Here is a 20,355-nt window from a genome sequence, read left to right on the forward strand (position 1 = left end):
CTGCATTTTCTTAAATTCAGACACAGTCCTTTTTTCCACCACCTCCACCAGGAGGCTACTGCATGCGTCCACTACCCTTTCTATAAAATAGTGTTTCCTTAGATTACTCCTCAGTCTATAACCTTTTAACTTCATCCCATGACCTCTCATTAAATCTTAGTTGCCAATTGTTGGACCATTCCTCAAGCTTTGCTAGATTCCAACTCATGCTATCTACACCCTCTGGGGTGTCTACCCTATTAAAGAGTTTTGTATCATCAGCAATATCACTCACAAAGATGTTAAAAAGAGCCGGCCAAAGGACAGATCCCTACGGTATATCTTTTTCCTTGGAGCAAATTCCATTTACCACTACCCTCCGTCTCCTTCCGCTTAACTAGTTTTTAACCAAGTCAGTCACTTTAGGGTCCACAGCAAGGGCACCCAGCTTATTTATCAATTGCCTATGCAGAACCATGTCAATGACTTTGCTAAAATCAAGTAAACCACATCTAGAGCCCCTCTCATATCCAAACAGTTTGGTCACCCTGTCAAAGAAATCAATCAGATTTGACTGACAAGACCTGCCTTTAGTGAAGCCATGATGTCTCAGGACCTGCAGCACATTTGATTCTAGAAACCTCACAATCTTCTGCTTCAGAAGTACTTCCATTATGTGCAGATTTTCCATGTGCCATATATAGAATCTTCCCCTAGATGCTACTGTCAACAGATTTCAAAGGATGAATTTTACAGTTCAACCACAGCATGCCACTGTTGCAGGGCAACAGGTAATGCCATGCTTTACTACCAGTAAGGGATAGTGTACCTAGAAGGGGCGTAACCAGACACCCAATTTTGGGTGGGCCTGAGCCCAAGATGGGTGGGCAGAAGAACCTTGCCCCGTCCCACACGTGATTTGGTCTCTCCTTCTCTCGCCTGCATGCCATATGGTCTCTCAAACATCCCCCCTCTCCCATATACCTTTTAAATAGTAGATTTTCACCAGCATCGAGCAGCAACTAATACACACTGCTCATGTTGGCCCCACACCCTTCCCTCTGATGCAGCTTCCTGTTTCCGCCTAGGCAGAAGTACATCAGAGGGAAGGCTGTGGGGCCGGTGCGAGCAGTATGTATGTCACTGCTCACTGCAGGCGAAGATCTGCTACTTACAAGGTATGCAGGAGGGACACTTGTTGGGAGTTTTCGGCTGGTGGGGCTTGGGGATCCCTGCCAGCCACATCATAGGTATGCTGCTACTGGGTGGGCCTGAACCCAAAGTGGGTGGGCATGGGCCCACCCAAGTCCACCCTTGGCTACGCCACTGGTACCTAGCAACCAGTATCAAATTATTTGTTACATTTGTATCCCACATTTTCCCACCTATTTGCAGGCTCAATGTGGCTTACATACCGGTTTGAACAAATACAGAGTGAGGTAGTGATAGAGCAAAGGTCAATGTGTGATAGGCACATTGGGAATCGTAAGGAAGAAGAGTAAAATTATGTCCAGTTCTAGCCTTGGTTTCGTTATGCCGCTGGGTTAAGGCATCTAGGTTGGATTGCTAGGGTATGCCTTTTTGAACAAGTTCGTTTTTAGCAGTTTCCGGAAGTTTAGGTGGTCATATGTTGTTTTCAAGGCGTTTGGTAGTGCATTCCATAGTTGTGTACTTATGTAGGAGAAGCTGGACACATTACTGGGTGTTGCTATACATAGCTATACATAGCAACTATTAGGAAAGTTATACAGTCACTGAGCTTTATGATATAATTTAGAACAAGAAAATTAAAATATAGCTGAGTTGGGAGTGAGGCAGTGGTGGTGGGGGGGGGGGGAGCGATTCATGGGGAATGCATGTGGAGCATGCCTCATGGATTTATTGCCAAATTCCTCTGTCTGTCTGTATATATTTGCATGTGTTTGTTAATAGGGAAGGGGTATATCTTTGTTAGCTCTGTGTGTGTCTGTGACGACAGTGGGGAGGAGACATGATTTGAAAGGAGCAATTCCCTAACCCAATGGTTCCCAAATCTGCCCTGGGGGAACCCCAGACAGTCAGGTTTTCTGGATATCCACACTGAAATGCATGAGAAAAATTTGAATGACGTGGAAGCAGTGCATGCAGATCAATCTTCTGAATCTTCATTGCAGATAACATGAAAAACTGACTGGCTGGGGTTTGGACAATTTTTTATGGACATTTTCTCCAGAACCTCTTGTCAGGTCTAGCCCAATGTTGATCTCAGTGGTGGGCTTTAAGCACTACTATGCCATTTCAACAAAATACAAAATAGTTTCTTTAAAAGCATCTGTTTTTCCTCCACTGCCAAATTTGGTTCTGTTCCATTAAGATTCTGGAGACTATGGGGACAACATTAAGCTTGTGGCAGTTTGTGGTTTTTGAGCTGCTGACACCTGCGGCAGAACTGAGCTACCAATATTCAATATCAGGTCGTGTACAGGCTCCAACATTGACTAGGAGCTATTTTAAAGGTGGCAAACCTTTATGCTAGAAAAGTACATAAAAGTAAGAGGAAAAGAAGGCCGCTTTGGTTCTCAAACGTAGCTGAAAAGGTAAGGGAAAAAAGGTTAGCCTTCATAAATTACAAGAGATTGAAGAAAGAGGAAGACAGGCAAAAATACCTGTAAAAGCTAAGAGAAGCTAGAAAAGCTGCCAGGAAAGCAAAGGTGCAAATGAAAGAAAAGATAACCAATACAGTAAAATTGGGGGACAAGACATTTTTTAGATATGTAAGTGATAGTTGGAAGTGCCAAAATGGCATTGTGAGGCTCAAGGGTTATGGGGATGAATATGTAGAAGCTGATAAGGATAAAGCTGAACTGCTTAACAATTATTTCTGTTCTGTGTTCATAGATGAAAGGTGGGGATAGAACTGCAGAAAACAAATGCTACTGGGAATGGATTTGTGGTAGACTGGGACCAATTCTCAGAAGACTTTCGTGAGGAGCTAGCTAAACTAAAAATAGGCAAAACGATGGGGCCTGATGGGATACATATGAGGGTGCTCAAGGAACTCAGAGAAGTTCTGACGACTGTGTTTGACCTTTTCAATGCTTCCTTAGAGTCTGGAGTAGTACCAGATGACTGGAGAATAGAAGATGTGGTCTCCCGCATAAGAGCGGTAGGAGGATTTTGGGAATTACAGGCCTGTTAGCCTGAAATCATTTTCACCTAGAACAACAAAGAGAGCCCAAATCTCCCGCAAAAACACACAAGAAGCCAACAAGTCGAGCGGAAGATATCCAGAAGGACCAGATGTTAAAAGCCACAATGATTTATTGGGCCAAAAAGGCCTTCTTTAGGGGTCTTCAAATTCGGCAGATACAGAGAGAGAGAAGCAGTTGCAGGCTGAAAACCCTTGGGTAAGAGAGGTCCCTAAAGTACTGAAGCAGGCTGAAATCCCTTGGGTGTGAGGAAGTCCCCAAAGTATTGAACTCTCCTGAAGCTTTTTCTTGGTATTGTCCAGATCGTTTTGCTTATTAAGTACTTTTGGAAGGATTATCCGTATCTGCCGAATTTGAAGACCCCTGAAGAAGGCCTTTTTGGCCAAAACACGGACCGTGTTGGGTCCCAATAAATCATTGTGGCTTTTAACATCCGTGACTTTAGTCTGGTCCTTCTGGATATCTTCCGCTCGACTTGTTTGCTTCTTATCATTTTCACCTAAGCATATTCTATAAGATTTAGGTGCGGTACATAGAATATGCTTAGTTGATATCCCAGCACCTAAAACTATGTGCATCCATTTACATCAACGAAAATGTGGTGTAAATCCCTGCGTTTAGATTTACGCGGACCGGGCCATATTCTATAGCAACGTGTGTAAATTTGGGAATGCCTACGAAACACCCATTTCCCCACCCCTTTTGAACTGTACACTTTAGAACTTAGGCGCAGTTCATTACAGCATACGTTTAGCGAGTTATATGTGTAAATTCTAATTATTGCCAATTAGTGCTCATTATTGCTTGTTAAGTGCTGTTAATAATGCTAATTGGCTTGTTAAGCCAATTAAGTTACATGCATTGTTATGGAATATGCTTGCATTTAGGTGCAACATATAGAATCCAGCAGTTAATGCTTAAATCTCCTATCATACTTGGTTTTATTTTATTCTTCTTCCCAAATCAACAGAAGTTATGCACAACTTTGCCACATTTAGGCACCTGCAATTATGCCAGATCTGTGGCCGACGTCACTGCGAGTGCCTAAATTTTAGATGCACTGATTCCATGTTATGCTAGTATTCTATAACAAAATCTGGGCACTTAGATATCATTAAAGAATAGGCTTTCACCACACGGGCATCTAAAAGTAGACGACCAGTTACAGAATTGCCCTCAGTGTGTATTGTTGTTTGAATATTTTTTCTGCTGTACTTATCTATTGCAATTGTCTGTCTTATTCTTGCTTATACCATCTTGTATGAATTTCTTCAAAAAACAGTAATAAATATTAATAAATAAATAAATAATAACAACCCATTGAATGCTATATTCAGTATAGGGTATTATTAATGATTTTAAGATCAAACAAAATTTGTCATGATTTCTTGCTTTCGCTGTTGCTATGATTTTCTGCTAATTGTGCAGTTAGATTATATCTATGAATTCACTTCTTATTCCTTCTGTAAATGTTGGTTAATTACAGACAGCATTTATGTTTTATGCATCTCAACTATGGAATGCAGTACTTGATGATTTGATGGCTATTGTAGATATTTTAAGTTTTTCATACATTATTGAAAGTTTATATTTGTAGGGCAGCATTTGGAGTGGAATGATTATATGTGATGTTTGTGATGCAATGTATTGTACATGTTTTATGCATTTGCACTTTGAACCTTAGGCAGATTATACACTTTTAAAATAAATAAAGACATGCATATTTCCCTTAACATGGGGCCGATGATCAAAGCTCTGGCGCTAAGCCAACAGCACAGAAGACTAGCTAACCAGTGCTCAAAGCAAATTACATTCAAAGTTTGTGCTATTAAACCAAAAGCAAAGGGGGAGGAACACACCTGGTGCATGCGCACAAAGGTTTTGCCATAAACGCAGCTCCTTTGCACATGACAAACAAAACATGCGAGCACACGTTCTGTGCCCTTAAATATAAGCTTCTGAAAAATTGTTTGTGCTGATAAAATATGGGCCAGTGCGCATAAACCTACGCGCAGGGATTTACACCAGCTTTTCATTGGCGTAAATGGATTTATTTATTTATTGTATTTGTATCCCACGTTTTCCCACCTCTTTGCAGGCTCAATGTGGCTTACAATATATCATGGATAATGGAAATAGCAAGAGATATACATTTGGTTTTACAGAAGGATTTTGGGTTACATGGTCATGAAGTACAAGATAGTGGCATTACAGAAGACACTGACAGACATTAGGAATACGAGATAGTAGTAATACAGAAGACATTATCAGACATTAGGAATAGAATATACTGGCGTAAGAGAGACATTGTGAAAACAATGGACGTGTTACGACGTTTATAGGTGTATTTGGAGATATTACATATTTTATTCTTTGTGGTACATCTTTTCAAAGAGATGAGTCTTTAGTAGTTTACGGAAGTTAGTCAGTTCATAGGTTGCCTTCAAATAGCATGGTAGCGCGTTCCAGAGTTGCGTGCTCATGTACGAGAAGGTGGAGGCGTGTGTTAATTTGTATTTCAGACCTTTGCAGTTGGGGAAATGAAGATTAAGGATGTGTGTAGATTTAGTCGCAAGAACTATGCCTAAGCGTATTCTTGTGCGGTATTTAGGTTACGCTTAGGTGTGATTGCCTACTGCGTGTTAATTTTGGTGCCATATATAGAATCGGGCCCTGAACGTGTAATTATACTCTGGAATTCGTTGTCAGAGAATGTGGTAAAAGCAGTTAGCTTAGCAGGGTTTAAAAAGGTTTGGACACATTCATAAAAAGAAAAGTCAATAGTCCATTGTTAAGAAGGACTTGAGAAAATTCACAGCTTCATTGTGGAATAAGCAACATAAAATCTGTTTTGCTCTTTTGGGATCTTGTCAGGTACATGTGATCTGGATTGGCCACTGTTGGAAACAGGATACTGGGCTTGATGGCCCTTTGGTCTGTCCCAGTATGGCAACTCTTATGTTCTTATGAATCAAGTGGATCTTTGTAATACATGACATTAATCCCAAACACAAGCTGAAATAATATATGCATTTGAAAATGTAGTTCTAAATGTTTATATTTTATCATTCAAGGTGTGGAGTACCTTACAGTAGGACAGCAGGTTAGGGAGTTAAAAATGCCCCTGACTTGAAATAAAAGGCCCAACAGAAGGAACCTGGAGCAAGCTAATGAAGCAGTCTAATAACAAGTATATTAACAAAGAGGATACATATATAGAGCATGGACTAAGAATGGGAAGAGTTTAGAAAATACCTGGTCTCATTGGCACATCGGATTTGGCACCCTTTTTTGGGCACCACCAAGCCCAAGTGCATCCTCAGCCTACAATTTGTTGGCCCCGTATGGGGCCACACATGGGTTCCTGGATGCATGACTGAGTACTTGATCTGAAAAGAAACAGACACATTTCAAAAACTTGTACATTTATTTATAAAGTCATATATGGTTTGGCCCAGACTACACGATGGACATGATAGACCTACCTACTCATAATGCCACAACAGGTGCAATGGATTACCTCATGCTTCACTTCCCCAGTTACAAAAATATCAAATATAAGTCTATACTAACTTAGGATTTTTCTCATTTGGGTACAAAATGGTAGAATTCTATTCTAAGAGAAGTAGGACTCATCAATAATTACCTAACCTTCCGTAAATTCCTGAAAGCCTTCCTTTTCAATATGTTCTATTCTATTCTATTCCGATACTTCTATACTGCATTTATGGCCCTGTTTGCTAAGCCGCGTTATAGGTGCGTTTGTGTTTTTCACGCATATTAACCATGTACGCGTCTACAATATCCCTATAGGCACCTACATGGTTAACGTGCGCGGTAATTGTAGGCGCGTTAAAAACAATAACGTGCCTTAATAAACAGGGCCCTTAACAAAGTCTTCAAAGCAGTTCACAGCAAGAGTAATATCCTAATCAGATATGATATACAACTTTCATTTTAATTAAACTTCAAAACTATGATCCTACAAAGTTAAATAAGATGTATTGGTAATGCTAATTTTCTTTATTGTATATTAATCTTTGCTTTCATGTAATTCACCTTTTTTGTATCTCTTAAAATTTCAATGTATTCAATTTTTTTAAATGTTAGCCACATTGAACTGGATACTTATATCCGGATAAAGTGAGATACAAATATCAAATAAATAAAATAAATTCTTCAATAAGGAACAGTTTACTAATTCTATAGAGAATAACATGAAGATCCCCTATGGCAACTTGGCATTCTCTTATCCTGGCACAAGCATACCACACATATATTTTTATGTTTATTAACATTTACTTCTATAAAAATGTACATAATGGTTTTGTGGTTAATGAACTTACCTGGCCTCGTCTGCATCCCGTAGATTCTGGAAACCTTTCTAGTAAACCACATGTTCCGGGGGCTGCACTGCAAGCATTTTCATTTTTTTTCCCTGCAAAAAGTACACAAAAAAATTGGAATTAGTAAAACAGTTGAGATTATTAGCATCAGAGATGACACCAGCACACTGTGCGGGGATCTCTTCTAAGGTCTATGCCAGCATCTTTAGGGCCTTATTTACTATTTATAAGGATCCTAGACAAAAGGAATATTAGTAAACCAGATCCTTAATGAACTCCTGAACGCCACTGGCAGAGATACATGACAGCAGCTTCTCTTCTCCTCCAAATTTTCTCTCTCTTTCTCTCCCTCTGCCTTGTAGTCACCTAGTCTCACTCTCTCTCTCTCTCTTTCTCCCAACCTGTTGTCACTTAGTCTTGCTCTTTCTCTCTCTCTGCCCTGTGGTCACCCAGTTTCACTCTCTCTCCCCCTTCCCCCCATCCTGCCATCACCCAATCTCACTCTCTCTCTCCTCCCTCTGTCTTGTGGTCACCCAGTCTCTCATCTAGTCAGTTCCTTCCTACCAGTGTCCATCCTCCCTTAAATCAGTCACCCCCATCTCAGCTAGCTCTCACCACCAAGGAAACCAGTCAGGCCCCCTGCCCAGCTAGCTTTCACATTTCAGCAAACCAATCAGTCTACCTCCACCCTCCCCACCTTGTACCCCAGAAAGCTGGTCAGTACCATGCACATATATGAAAGAGGCAGTCCTTGCTCCACAGAGCTTACAGCCTATTCAAGATGGACAAACAGGAAAAATAAGAGGTTAGGGAGTTTCAATTATTCTGGTAGATGTTTAAAAACAACATGGGTATTAAACCGGAAAATAAGTGTTAAGATTTAAAAGCAGCTTTGCATATAAGGTCTTTAACTCTTTTTAAAACTCTCTTTCTAATTGTCCCTTGTAATTCTCGGAAACTGTCCCCTGCAGATATAGATTTTAGCACACAGAGTACTTTCCCTTAAAGGGCAAGATTACAGGAAGATGCTGTTCCATTTTCTGAGAAAAGCTTACAGTATATGAGAAACAAAAAAGTTGGGAGGCTAAGCGGTAGGGATGGAGAGAAGTGCAGATCCATCAACATACACGGGCTAGAGATAACGAGCAAAGAGTAACAGCCAAGAAAACCCTCCGTTTGAAATGTGAGGTGAAGATAGATGATGGCAGATAAAGACCTGTACGGTCCATCTAGTCTGCCCAACAAGATAAACTCATTACATATGGTAATGTGATACGTCATACGCATACCTGATCTTAATTTGTCCTTGCCATTTTCAGGTCAAAGAGAAATCAAGGTTAATATCAACCCTGCCTATGGCCCATCTATGTGAATGCCCACCCTTACAAATACACACTATGCCATTGAGTGCGTATTTGTAAAATACCAGTTAGATGCCTTACTGGTGTTTTCGCGGGTAGGTGTATTCTTAGGCAGAAAATGTCAACACTATATTTGTCTCCTATATTCTGCATATATCCACACAGGGTTCAAGGCGGATTACAAAAAGTAAGCTAGGGTATGAAACCTAGGAGTGTACAACAGAACAATTATATGTAGAGAATTCCAGAAAATTAACATAATGCAGTATTAATCTCGGAACAAAATAGTTTTCATGACGTGCACATATAAGTAACTTGTTAAAGAACTACATTTTATCCCTCAGATTCTATAAAGGTTGCTAAAATTTGCACACCAAAATTTGAGCGCGATCCTGATATGCACGCATTGCTTAATAGGTTAATGAGTCATTAACAGACAATAATTGGATGCTAACAATCAATTACTGATGTTAATTGGCACCAATTGAAATCTGCACATGCATTTGTCAGCATGCTATCTATAACACTGCGCACCCAAGTCCGATAGCATGCAACCCAAAAGGGGTTGTGGCCATGGGCAGGTCAGGGGCGCACCAAAATGTTGTGCACAGTGTTTTAGAACACTGGGGTCGTGCGCTCAACTTGCGCACCAGGATTTACACCAGGTTTTGGTTGGTGTAAGTCCCGTGGTACGTGCTATTCTATAAACAGCACTCATCCCGGAGCACTCTGTCCCAGCGTCTAATTTTCACCATCATTTACTGAATCTGGTCCTATATGATCATACAGCTTAAGCAGTAGATGGATCTGTGTATTTTAGTTTTCTTTCCGTATTTCATTGGCTGAAATGACAGCATGGTTAAGCATCATATTGCCTGGCAGCATGTCGTGAGTTTATGCAGGAAGTATCTGAAATAATTGTGAAAAAAATCTCCTGAAGAAGCCTGCCCTGTGGTGAAACAGGTTCCCGTTGGGATTCTTCACCAAGCTAAGCTGAAATTAAATACTTCCTTCGTCTCCTGCATGTTGGTTTTAAAGGCAATGTTATGCAGTTTGCAGTGTTAGTGGCAACTTCAGCAACATAAAAAGTGATTTTGAGTAAAGGTTAGGAGGAAGGTTTTGGCTGATGATTGGTTCAAGTTGGAAGGCGCTGCAAGTGTTGAAATGAATGGTGATATTTGTACATAGCCATAGTTCATATCACCATTGTAGCTTTGAGCCTTTTACTCCTGATGCCTTTTTTCCTCCATTTTTTATATAAAGAAATAAGAAGAAAAAAGTGATAAAAGCATGTTAATAAGATGTTATGACTACTAAGAAGGTTGCACGAAGATCTGTTGTGAGTGTATATTTCCCACTATTTTGGTGATTAGTGAGGCTTTCTTGTGGGAATCAGTTCTAATATTGATAAGCATCATAAGACCAATTTAGCTCACTGAAACAGAAAGAAACTACAATGGTGTTAATTACCTTGTTGCCACAATGTATACTGACTCCAGTCTCCTTTTTCTCGCAGATTTTCATCTTCAGGAATGAAAAGGCCTTTAGCTTTATCCATCACAGCAAGTCCTTCATCACGAATGAGTTTCCAATGTCTCTCCAAAGACTGTAAGAAAGAAAATTGACAAATCAGAGCTGCCTATTTAGACTTAATATAGATACGGTTTATTTAGCTGTGTCCCTAGGGCACTCAGTACCAAGAAGTTGATATTCAGAACAATTTGACGCTGAATTGTATATCTTTAAAATCCAAACCTGGAGACAGCATAATTTTTGGCCTCACAAGTCAAAGTCTGGCCAAAAATTATGTGAACAGAAGAGGGAAGGAATGAGAGGTGTTCCACCAGCAGAGCTAAAAGATAAGGGCTAAATTTCAGGAAACAAGGGAAAAAATATGCCTAGGTGTATTCTCTAAAGTATGCCTAAATTTTATAGGAATAGTTTAAAAAGGGGTTAGACGGTTTCCTAAAGGACAAGTCCATAAACCGCTACTAAATGGACTTGGAAAAAATCCACAATTCCGGGAATAACATGTATAGAATGTTTGTACGTTTGGGAAGCTTGCCAGGTGCCCTTGGCCTGGATTGGCCGCTGTCGTGGATAGGATGCTGGGCTCGATGGACCATTGGTCTTTTCCTAGTGTGGCATTACTTATGTACTTATGTAGGCTTAAATTTCTGCTTGGTATATAGAATACACCGAGCGCTGGTCCACGCAACTAAATTTAGTCGTGGTCAATTATGCCATGTTTTACTTGGCGTAAATCCCGAGAAATAAATTAGACATAGAGCAGGTGCATTCTATAACAATACACATAGATTTTAGAAACACCCACGCTCCGCCCAGGGCCACACCCCTTTTCAACTATACGAATTAGAATTTACGCGCACCACATTACAGAATACACTTAGCATGTTGTATGTGTAAATCTTAATTAATGCCAGTTAGTGCTAAGTGCTTAACATCCAATCGACAGTGCAAAATAACTAGTTTACCAATTATGTTATGCACATTGTTACAGATTATATTGTGGAAATTAAGATGCAATATAAAGAATCTGGCAGTGTAAGCTCCTTTGAGCAGGGACTGTCCTTTTTTGTTAAACTGTACAGCGCTGCGTAACCCTAGTAGCACTCTAGAAATGTTAAGTAATAGTAGTAGGTGCCTGATGCTGTGCAGTGAGAGCCTCTGGAAGTCCAAATTCCATTACAGAATGCTAGCATAACCTAGCGTTAGCAGACCTTACATTTATGTAACCACATAGCAGCCAATGGTGTAACTACAGTTGCACAAATGCTGCAAGGACACATATAATTTAGGGCCCCTTTTAGAAAGCAGCAGTACACGTACCACCACTTTCCCACACACTAGTCTGGCACTACCACAGGAGCCTGGCAGTAGTGCCTGCCAACGTTTATTTATTTATTTGTTACATTTGTATCCCACATTTTCCCACCTATTTGCAGGCTCAATGTGGCTTACATAGTACCGGAGAGGCAATCACCATTTCCGGTAGTGAAACAAATACAGAGAGTTGTAGTAGACAAATAAGGTTCATGTGTTATAGGCACATTGGGGAATCGTAGAGGGGAAGAATTCAGTAGAGTCTATTCCGAGCTTTGGTTTCGTTTCCTCTAAGGAGTGGCCTGGTGTGTGCAAGTTTCTTTTTTCGTGTGAGCAACAAGTGTTAAAAACCAACAATTTTTGAGCAACAGTTTTAGCAATGCATTTCTGTATATAGCACAAAAAAAAAATAATTTGGTGAGCAACCATGTAGAACAGTGCTTAGAGACGATTTCTGCTCCAAACTTTGGGAACAAGTATTTATACCAACTGAAATCTGGTATAAATTCTGGTGTGTAAGGGCTTCTTTTACAAAGCCGCGCAAGCAATTCCCATGCGGCAAATGAGAGGAAGCCCGTAGGAATTGAATGGGCTTCCTTTCATTTGCCGCACCAAGAATCGGTAGCGTGGCTTTGTAAAAGAGGCCCTAAGTTAGAAGCGGATGCCCGGTATTCAGTAATACTGTGCACATCTTTAGTGAATGTCACTGACCTGCCCATGCCCCTCCCATGGCTATACCCCCTTTTAAGTTGCATGCTAATCTTTATAGAATAAAACTTAGCAAGATGCACACGAAATTCCAAATTGTTGCCAAGTAACGCCAATAATTGATTGCCAGCACCCAATTGTTGGTGCTAATTGGCTCGTTAGCCAATTTCGATGCACATGCATCTCAGGATTACATGCAATTTTGCACACATAAATTTGTGCACCATTTATAGAATACGGGGGGTAACCCATGAAAGTGTTAATGTTCGATAAATTTATGCACACAAGGGTCATTCGATGTGGGGGTCCAGTTAAGAACTGCTCTTTAAGGGGCCCTTTTACTAGGCTGCAGTGCAGTTTCCCGCGGTAGAAAATAATTTTCTAGTTTCTACAGCATGGGGCATTCCCAGCGGTAATGGCAGTGCAGTCACATTGCCACATACTGCCTGATTACCTCATGAGCCCTTATTGCCAAGTAATTAGGTGGCGGTAAGGGCTCAAGCAGTAAATAGCCATGTGCTACTTTTAATATTAGCACATGGCCATTTACTGCCCCATTTTAAAAAAGGCCTTTTTACCCGCTGTGATGAAAAAGGGTCCAGCGTGCGCCAATTTCACACACCCACACTAGTGCAGGCCATGTTTTACCTCAGCTTAATTAAATGGTCACTAAATGTATAACCTATGTATCTTGGTTCAGCAATCCTACTTAAACAGAAACTGAGATAGAAAATCTGTTTGAAGAAATTCAGATAATTTATCCAAATTAAGCAGTGACCACCTCACTGAATACTGTCTTCTAAGCATTTTCCCCCACTGAAAAGAATTGAGAAAAAAAACAGCTAACCCTTAGTTTAGTCAGCATTTTACCTGAAAGCAGTAAACAGCAAACTCACAATGACAAATTTTTTATTTGCATTTGCTTCGGATGCCTACAGTGAAGGAAGTTAAGAAAAAAAAATTGACATGCCACAATGCTGTTTCAGTTCTATGGTTCTTTTTTCTCAAGTAGATGTAAATGATCTGCAGTTTTCACAGAGAGCAGTTTATATTACAACCTACGTTTATTTCAGCCAAGGCCTGTTCAGCAGATTGTTATATATGGCTAGGTAACAAGGCTATTGATCATTTAAGAAATGAGGGATGTTGCAGTTGTTTCCAAGGACAAAGTCAAGATTAAAATATAAAACAAAAACTGCTGATCCTGTTGTTTGCTTGGGACGGGTCTGTCATATGTCTTTTGGTTTCTTTGATCACCATTAAAATCCACAGGTTTTCAGGACATGATAACCTATCCCAAATAAATTAAGAAAATTTGCTGAAAATGTGTGTGTGTAAGTTGAAAATTATTGATAGGTAGGTTGTTGTTGTTTTTTTTTTTTACATAACTTTATTAAGGGCTTTTTTTTTTTTCACTAAAGTGCAGTAAAGTTTTGCACTTATGTGGTAAATGCTAAGCCTGTTTGGTAACGGGGGGGGGGGGGGGGGGGGGGGGGGGAGTTCCCAACATCTTCTCACACAGATCCACAACAGAAGAAATTTTTACCACAGGGACAGTTTATTGACAGTTACTGCTATCTACAACAGTGATTGTTACCATGCAGGAAGTTACCATCGTTTATGAATGATTTAGCACTGGGTTCCCCACGAACGTGCGGTGCGCTATGGGAGAGAGGCGGTCCCCTTCTGTCCATGCTCCGGTCCTAAGGCTTGCGGCTCTCCTCACTGGCCGAGCAGTCGGCTATTCCTGGCCAACCGAGGCTCCTTGGCGCTGCGGTATCGCTCCGTTTAGGGGAGATTCTGACTTAGAGGCGTTCAGTCATAATCCCACAGATGGTAGCTTCGCCCCATTGGCTCCTCAGCCAAGCACATACACCAAATGTCTGCAGTGAGCAGTCCACACCCATATCAGGTTATGCATTTAGGGACAGGGAAATGGGACTTGATATACCGCCTTTCTGTGGTTTTTGCAACTACATTCAAAGCGTTAACATAGTATATATCGGTACTTATTTTTACCTGGGGCAATGGAGGGTTAAGTTCTTCCACAGAATCACAAGGAGCTGCAGAGCACCCCCATATTGTCCTGTGACTCTACTTTAACTTTATGCTTTATTTCATTTTAATGTATATTGCCTTTATCGACTGTTGTTTTTTCATTATTCTATTTTCATGTATGCAGACTCCTGACACAGGCATTTGCCGAAACACGGGCTGTGTCGGCTTTTACAATAAATCACTTGCTCTGAATTTTGGCTTTGCCTTGTTGTTCCATCCATCTGTGGCCCCTATACACTGTTCATTGCTAAGTTTTATTATTCACCTACGTCAGAGACAGAAAGGATGGTCACAGTCTTAATGAACTACAAGTATTTCATCCAATCTGGAAATCTTAGTGATTTGGGAATATCTTACATGGATTTGTTAAGGAACCTGCATTTCCAAACACTCCTCCTTTTTAGGTTCACTGTGTCTAAATAGATTGCTGTCAACACCTTTTCCCTTCTGCACCAGCTGTGCAGAGAAAACAACACCTACACAATTTTAAATTACTCTCAATGGAAGTGCTATTTGATTTATTATACTAATAACAGAATTTCCACACAAATATTACAAACGACAAAAACTTTCATAATATTTCAAGACAAGGGTGACAAAGGTTAATGAATGCAGAGAAACAAAGAATATGTCCTCGCAAAGTCTGTAGTTCAATGTCATTTACTTTTACTCTAATTGCTTCATGCCAACATTCCATTTGAGGTAGATGCGTTGCTAGCTGAATTAAACAAAATGAAGAACAATGGCATTGGGTCTGGGATTAGAGGTTAACATAAGCAATATGTAATGATTATTATAGTCTTGCAAATTAAGGGGCCCTTTTACTAAGCTGCACTGCAATGAGATGTGCTGAGGTGTTCTGCGGTAGCGTGCTGATTAGTACGTGCTAATCCCACGCTAATAGTTTTGGTTTTTTTAACTTGAAATATTTATTGAATTTTCAAAAAAGCACAAAACAACAGGAAAACTATAAAAACACCACATAGCATCCTCCTTGCAAAAACCATAACAGCCAGAAGACCCTCCCCTCCCCCTCCCTCCCACCCCTCCTCTGGCAACAGGAATCCCAAAAACACCCAGAATGCAGTAAAGCCTCACTATCCCTGCCTCCCCACTCCCAAGCGTCGAACTAACAACATGTGCTGTTGTTTCTTCAACACGTTGTCCATATCCACTACCCTCCCTTCCCCCCCCCAAATAACAATGAAACCACTAAAGAATCTTGGCCCAATCCATCAGGTGTTTCCCATACAGTCCTTTCTGTTGTACCGTAAGGCGTTCCATCTCCACCAGCAACCGCACCCCGAGTTTCCAATCATGTGGAGATGGGCTCCATGACGTCTTCTACTGGGTTGCTATGACACATTGGGCAGCTGCAAGACCCAGGCAATTGATCCTCTGATGACACCACTGCCCCAAACCATTAGCCAGGACCAATAAACAATTGTACAGTGAAACAGGAAAGTCAAGAGACAAAAACCCAGACAGTTTAGCACATACCTCTTTCAAGAAGACTTGTATACAAGCACAGGACCACCAGATATGTCATCTCCACAATGCCAACACCAGTCTGAGACCATGGGGAACATACTGTGTAACCGTTGTGGAGGGTAGTACCATTGTGTAACCACTTTGTGTGCATTTTCCTGCATCACTACGCAAACAGAGGCTCTTTTCACCTCCAGGAAAATCTGCTTCCATTCCCTGGACATAAAAACAACCTCCAGATCCCTTTTTCAGTTCATTTTGATCATCAATATTCAGCCCCACCACGAAAGCCACAGCCCCTTCCACCACCCTAGATCCCCCTGGATCTGATGCAATAATGCTGATAATTGCACTGAAAAAGGGCAGAGATATCCCTAGGAATCATAATTTCCAAATACTGGATGGCTATCAGGCTTATTTTCGAAAGTGATCGCCGGCCATTTTCCGACATAAATCGGGAGATGGCCGGCGATTTCTCAAAAGCGGCGAAATCGGTATAATCAAAAGCGGCTTTTTTGACACCATCGCCACTTTCCTGTTGCCGCGCCGGCGAAAGTTCAAGGGGGTGTGTCGGTGGTGTAGCGAAGGCGGGACATGGGCGGGCATGGGCGTGGCTACCAGATGGCCAGCTTTCGTGGATAATGGAAAAAAAAGCGGCATTAAGCAGTATTTCGCCGGGTTTACTTGGTCCTTTTATTTTCACGACCAAGCCTCAAAAAGGTGCCCCAACTCACCAGATGACCACTGGAGGGAATGGGGGATGACCTCCCCGTACTCCCCCAGTGGTCACCAACCCCCTCCCACACTAAAAAACTAAAACCTTTTTTTGCCAGTCTGTATGCCAGCCTCAAATGTCATACCCAGCTCCCTGACAGCAGTATGCAAGTCCCTGGAGCAGTTTTTATTGGGTGCAGTGGACTTCAAGCACCCAGGTCCATCCCCCCCCCCCCCTACCTGTTACATTTCTGGTGCTAAGTGTTGAGCCCTCCACCCCCCCCCAAAACCCACTGTACCCACATGTAGGTGCCCCCCTTCACCCATAAGGGCTATGGTAATGGTGTAGAGTTGTGGGGAGTGGGTTTGGGGGGGATTTGGGGAGCTCAGCACACAAGGTAAGGGAGCTATGCACCTGGGAGATATTTGTGTATTTTTAAAACATTTTTAGAAGTCCTCCCTAGGGTGCCTGGTTGGTGTCCTGGCACGTGAGGGGGACCAGTGCACTACAAATGCTGGCTCCTCCCATGACCAAATGCCTTGGATTTCGCTGGGTTTGAGATGACCAGCATTTTTTTCCATTATCTCTGAAAAACAAAACTGGCGATCTCAAACCCGGCGAACTCTGGCATTTGGCCGGGCTAAACCGTATTATCAAAAAAAAAAGATAGCCGGCCATCTTTTTCGAAAATACGGTTCCAGCCAGCTGTTGCGCCACCGCCAAAATAGATTGCTGGCGATCTATTTCGTCGGTGACGTTTGATTATGACCCTCCACATATGTCACTCTAAAGGGAAAGGATTGCTCCAGAAGCCTGTCATCCTCCTCTGATGTGGTTAACCCCAGAAGCTCTGATTTATCCATGTTGACCTTAAAACCACCAATCAGTTGCCCAGTTGGCAAATGTACAAGAGAATGTCATCCGCAAATAATACCAACTTATCCATGTCCCCCAGCAAAATGCCCTTCACATCTGGATTTTTTCAAATACGAACCACCAGCGGCTCGATAGACAACGCAAACAGCAAGGGGATACACGGGATGTTCTTGCCTTATACCTCATTCTATAGGAAACGGGTCTGAGTATGTCCCATTAATCCTCACCTGGGCCACCGGTGCCGCCTACAAAGACTGTACCCATGTACAAAACCCCGGACCTAAGCCCACTTGATCCAGGACAGCCCACAGAAAGGCTCAGTGCACCCTTTCGAAAGCCTTCTCAGCATCAGTTACCAACAACATTGCCTTGTCTGGGATATGATGGGCCCCCCACATCAGATGGAGAGTCCGCTGCACATTGGTATGATCCTGTTCCTCTCTGCTTGTTGATGTAGTATATTACGACTGGATTGTCTGTCAATGTCAGTATAATTTTGTTGATGTTTCAAAGCCCTCAGAATGTTCCAAACTGCTCTTACTTCCAGGAAATTTATTAGGGTGAAGTCTCTCCTGACAGGACCATGGGCTCCCCAGCCCAATTTGGATGCATCATCATGAGTTTTTGATATTGTGGAATATGAAATGGAATGCCTTTTGCCAGATTGGATTGATTCGTCCACCATGATATGTCAACTTTGGGAAATGTGCATCTCTGATATCTTGCATTTCAGTTTCTATTTCTCTAGTTTTGCTGTGCATGCAGAGTCAGACTTTTTGAGGTTCCCATTTCATTTTTGCCTTCATATTTCTATTACTGATTTCTGGTTCCCCGTCCCGGTCCCCTCTTGGGAGAGATGGTGTTATATAAGAGCCCATCTTAATTTTTCCATATGGGGCCCATTCAGTCCTAGGTACGTTACTGGATTGGAGGTTATACAAGGCCATCAGTATGCTAAAAACTGTAGCCTCCAGCTTTGATACTGGGACACTGGTTATGTTCTCAAGAAGGCAGTCAAACCTCTGCCCCTAGTTTTGGACATAGAGCTGTTTGGGTCTTTTCAGCCCTCTGCTGTTTGATGAGAGCGAGATCCCTGGCTTGACTGGGAAGAGTGGCAGGGAGAAGATACTCACACCCTTGAAAGAAACAGGATCTCCTTTGCCCTCCACTCTGGTATCTTCTGAAAGAGGAGATGGATCAGAAGTGGGCTTGGAGAAGTTCTTAAAGAGTGTCATTGCGACACTTGATGAGGGTAGCAGCTTCTTGCATCTAATCTCTGAAGAAATTCTCTTGATGGCACACAGCACATCATATCGTAGGTCTGAAGCCCACAGCCAAGTGGCTCTCCAAGTTTCAAAACCCATTGCAGAAGCTCTCGATGGCGATGCTGTATCAAAAATATCATAGATCGCCCAAATCATGCATTTTTTGTACTCCTTCCCCTTGGCCACTACTGAATAGAGTTGCTTGGCCTTCTCCCAACACTGAACACAATGTTTTGCAAGTACACACCCATTTAGAGCTAGCAAGAAGACATGTGAGGGGAGTGAGCAGAGCATTCTAAACAAAAATTCTTCCCAAAAGACTCTAATAATCTCTGAACTTCTCTCCCCAGGGTGACCTAGGAATGAGTACTGGAACTTCTGGCTTTTCTGAGAGAGGACTCAACCCCCATGGAACTGGTGAGAAAACTGTTGCATCTCAAATCCAGGAGCCATCTGGACTGTGCATTGTCTGTACTGTTGATAAGAGGTGCTGCAGCGTGAAAGTTCTCTTATACTGTATGCTGCAGCAGGAGCTCAAGAAACTTACAAAACAAAACTTTTTAGCTAGGTGAATTCTGCTAACACACACCTGTCTCTGCATTAAAGTGGACTGGGATGGGTCTTGAATGACAGCAGCAGGAGGGAAGTGGTACTAGATATCATAAAGCAACTTAAAACCTTTCCCGCATGGGCTTCGTTAGTGAAATTACGCTGTGAGGACATGCTGTCCTGCAGTAACAAACAGAAAGGATCTATTTTCAGAAAATGAACAAAAATGTATCAGTTTTACTAGCTGTAGTGCAATAATTGATGTTGCTTTATTTTGACAAGGTAATAAGAAAGATATTATTCATTTGGTTTTATGTGAAAACCCTGTAGGAAGAAAAATCCTTCACAAAAAAATGTAAAGATGATTACTTAAGGCAAATGAAGTCTGAAAATGATAAGAAACGCAAGTAATATCAGTTATACCATGGTTCCCACACATCTAATCCACAGCCAATGTGCATGCTAACTGGATGTCGATGGACACCCCATTTTTAAATAATTACCACACTGCACTTTCCTATTATGAATTACTCCATTATAGAAACTTCAGTATATACAATATCACCAGGAAAACTTTTATCCACATTTCTGCATGTTATTTTTAAACTACTAGTTATACAAAAGCAAAACATTTTCTAGGGGTAAGATGTTTTAAAGCGAGAGATCTCAATATTAAGCTGGGGGCTCAGAGAGGTTCTGGTGGGTCTGCTTAAGAATCTGTTCAATTTTTTTTGGAGATAGGCATGGTTCCATGGAACTAGAGATGGTGCCAGAAAATGTCTCATTAAAGCCCTATGGTACCCGCAGTAAAAGCATAGCTGTAGAGGCTTGCTGGCCAAGAGGACTAGGACTAATGTAGAACAGAAACCAAGGAACAAGGGTGGAGAGCAGGGAATAAAGCAGGAACCAAGTACTACTACTACTATTTAACATTTCTTTGAGGGGGTGAATAAACATGTGGCTAAAGGTAAGCCTGTC

The 20,355-nt window shown here is 41.6% G+C and overlaps 1 protein-coding gene across 2 annotated transcripts in view; it reads right to left on the reverse strand.

Annotated features, from left to right (window-relative positions):
* ASPH (aspartate beta-hydroxylase) overlaps positions 1 to 20,355 on the reverse strand; it is a 438,964-nt gene that overhangs the window by 11,538 nt on the left and 407,071 nt on the right. For both annotated transcript variants that reach the window (XM_030214873.1, XM_030214866.1), the window contains 3 exons: positions 10,345 to 10,480; positions 7,514 to 7,605; positions 6,423 to 6,556 (listed from right to left, as the gene is read on the reverse strand). In XM_030214873.1, the coding sequence (XP_030070733.1) occupies positions 6,423 to 6,556; positions 7,514 to 7,605; positions 10,345 to 10,480 (362 nt within the window). The remainder of the gene's footprint in view (positions 1 to 6,422; positions 6,557 to 7,513; positions 7,606 to 10,344; positions 10,481 to 20,355) is intronic.

Source organism: Microcaecilia unicolor, chromosome 1, assembly GCF_901765095.1.
Source record: "Microcaecilia unicolor chromosome 1, aMicUni1.1, whole genome shotgun sequence".
In the NCBI taxonomy this organism is placed as follows: Eukaryota; Metazoa; Chordata; class Amphibia; order Gymnophiona; family Siphonopidae; genus Microcaecilia; species Microcaecilia unicolor.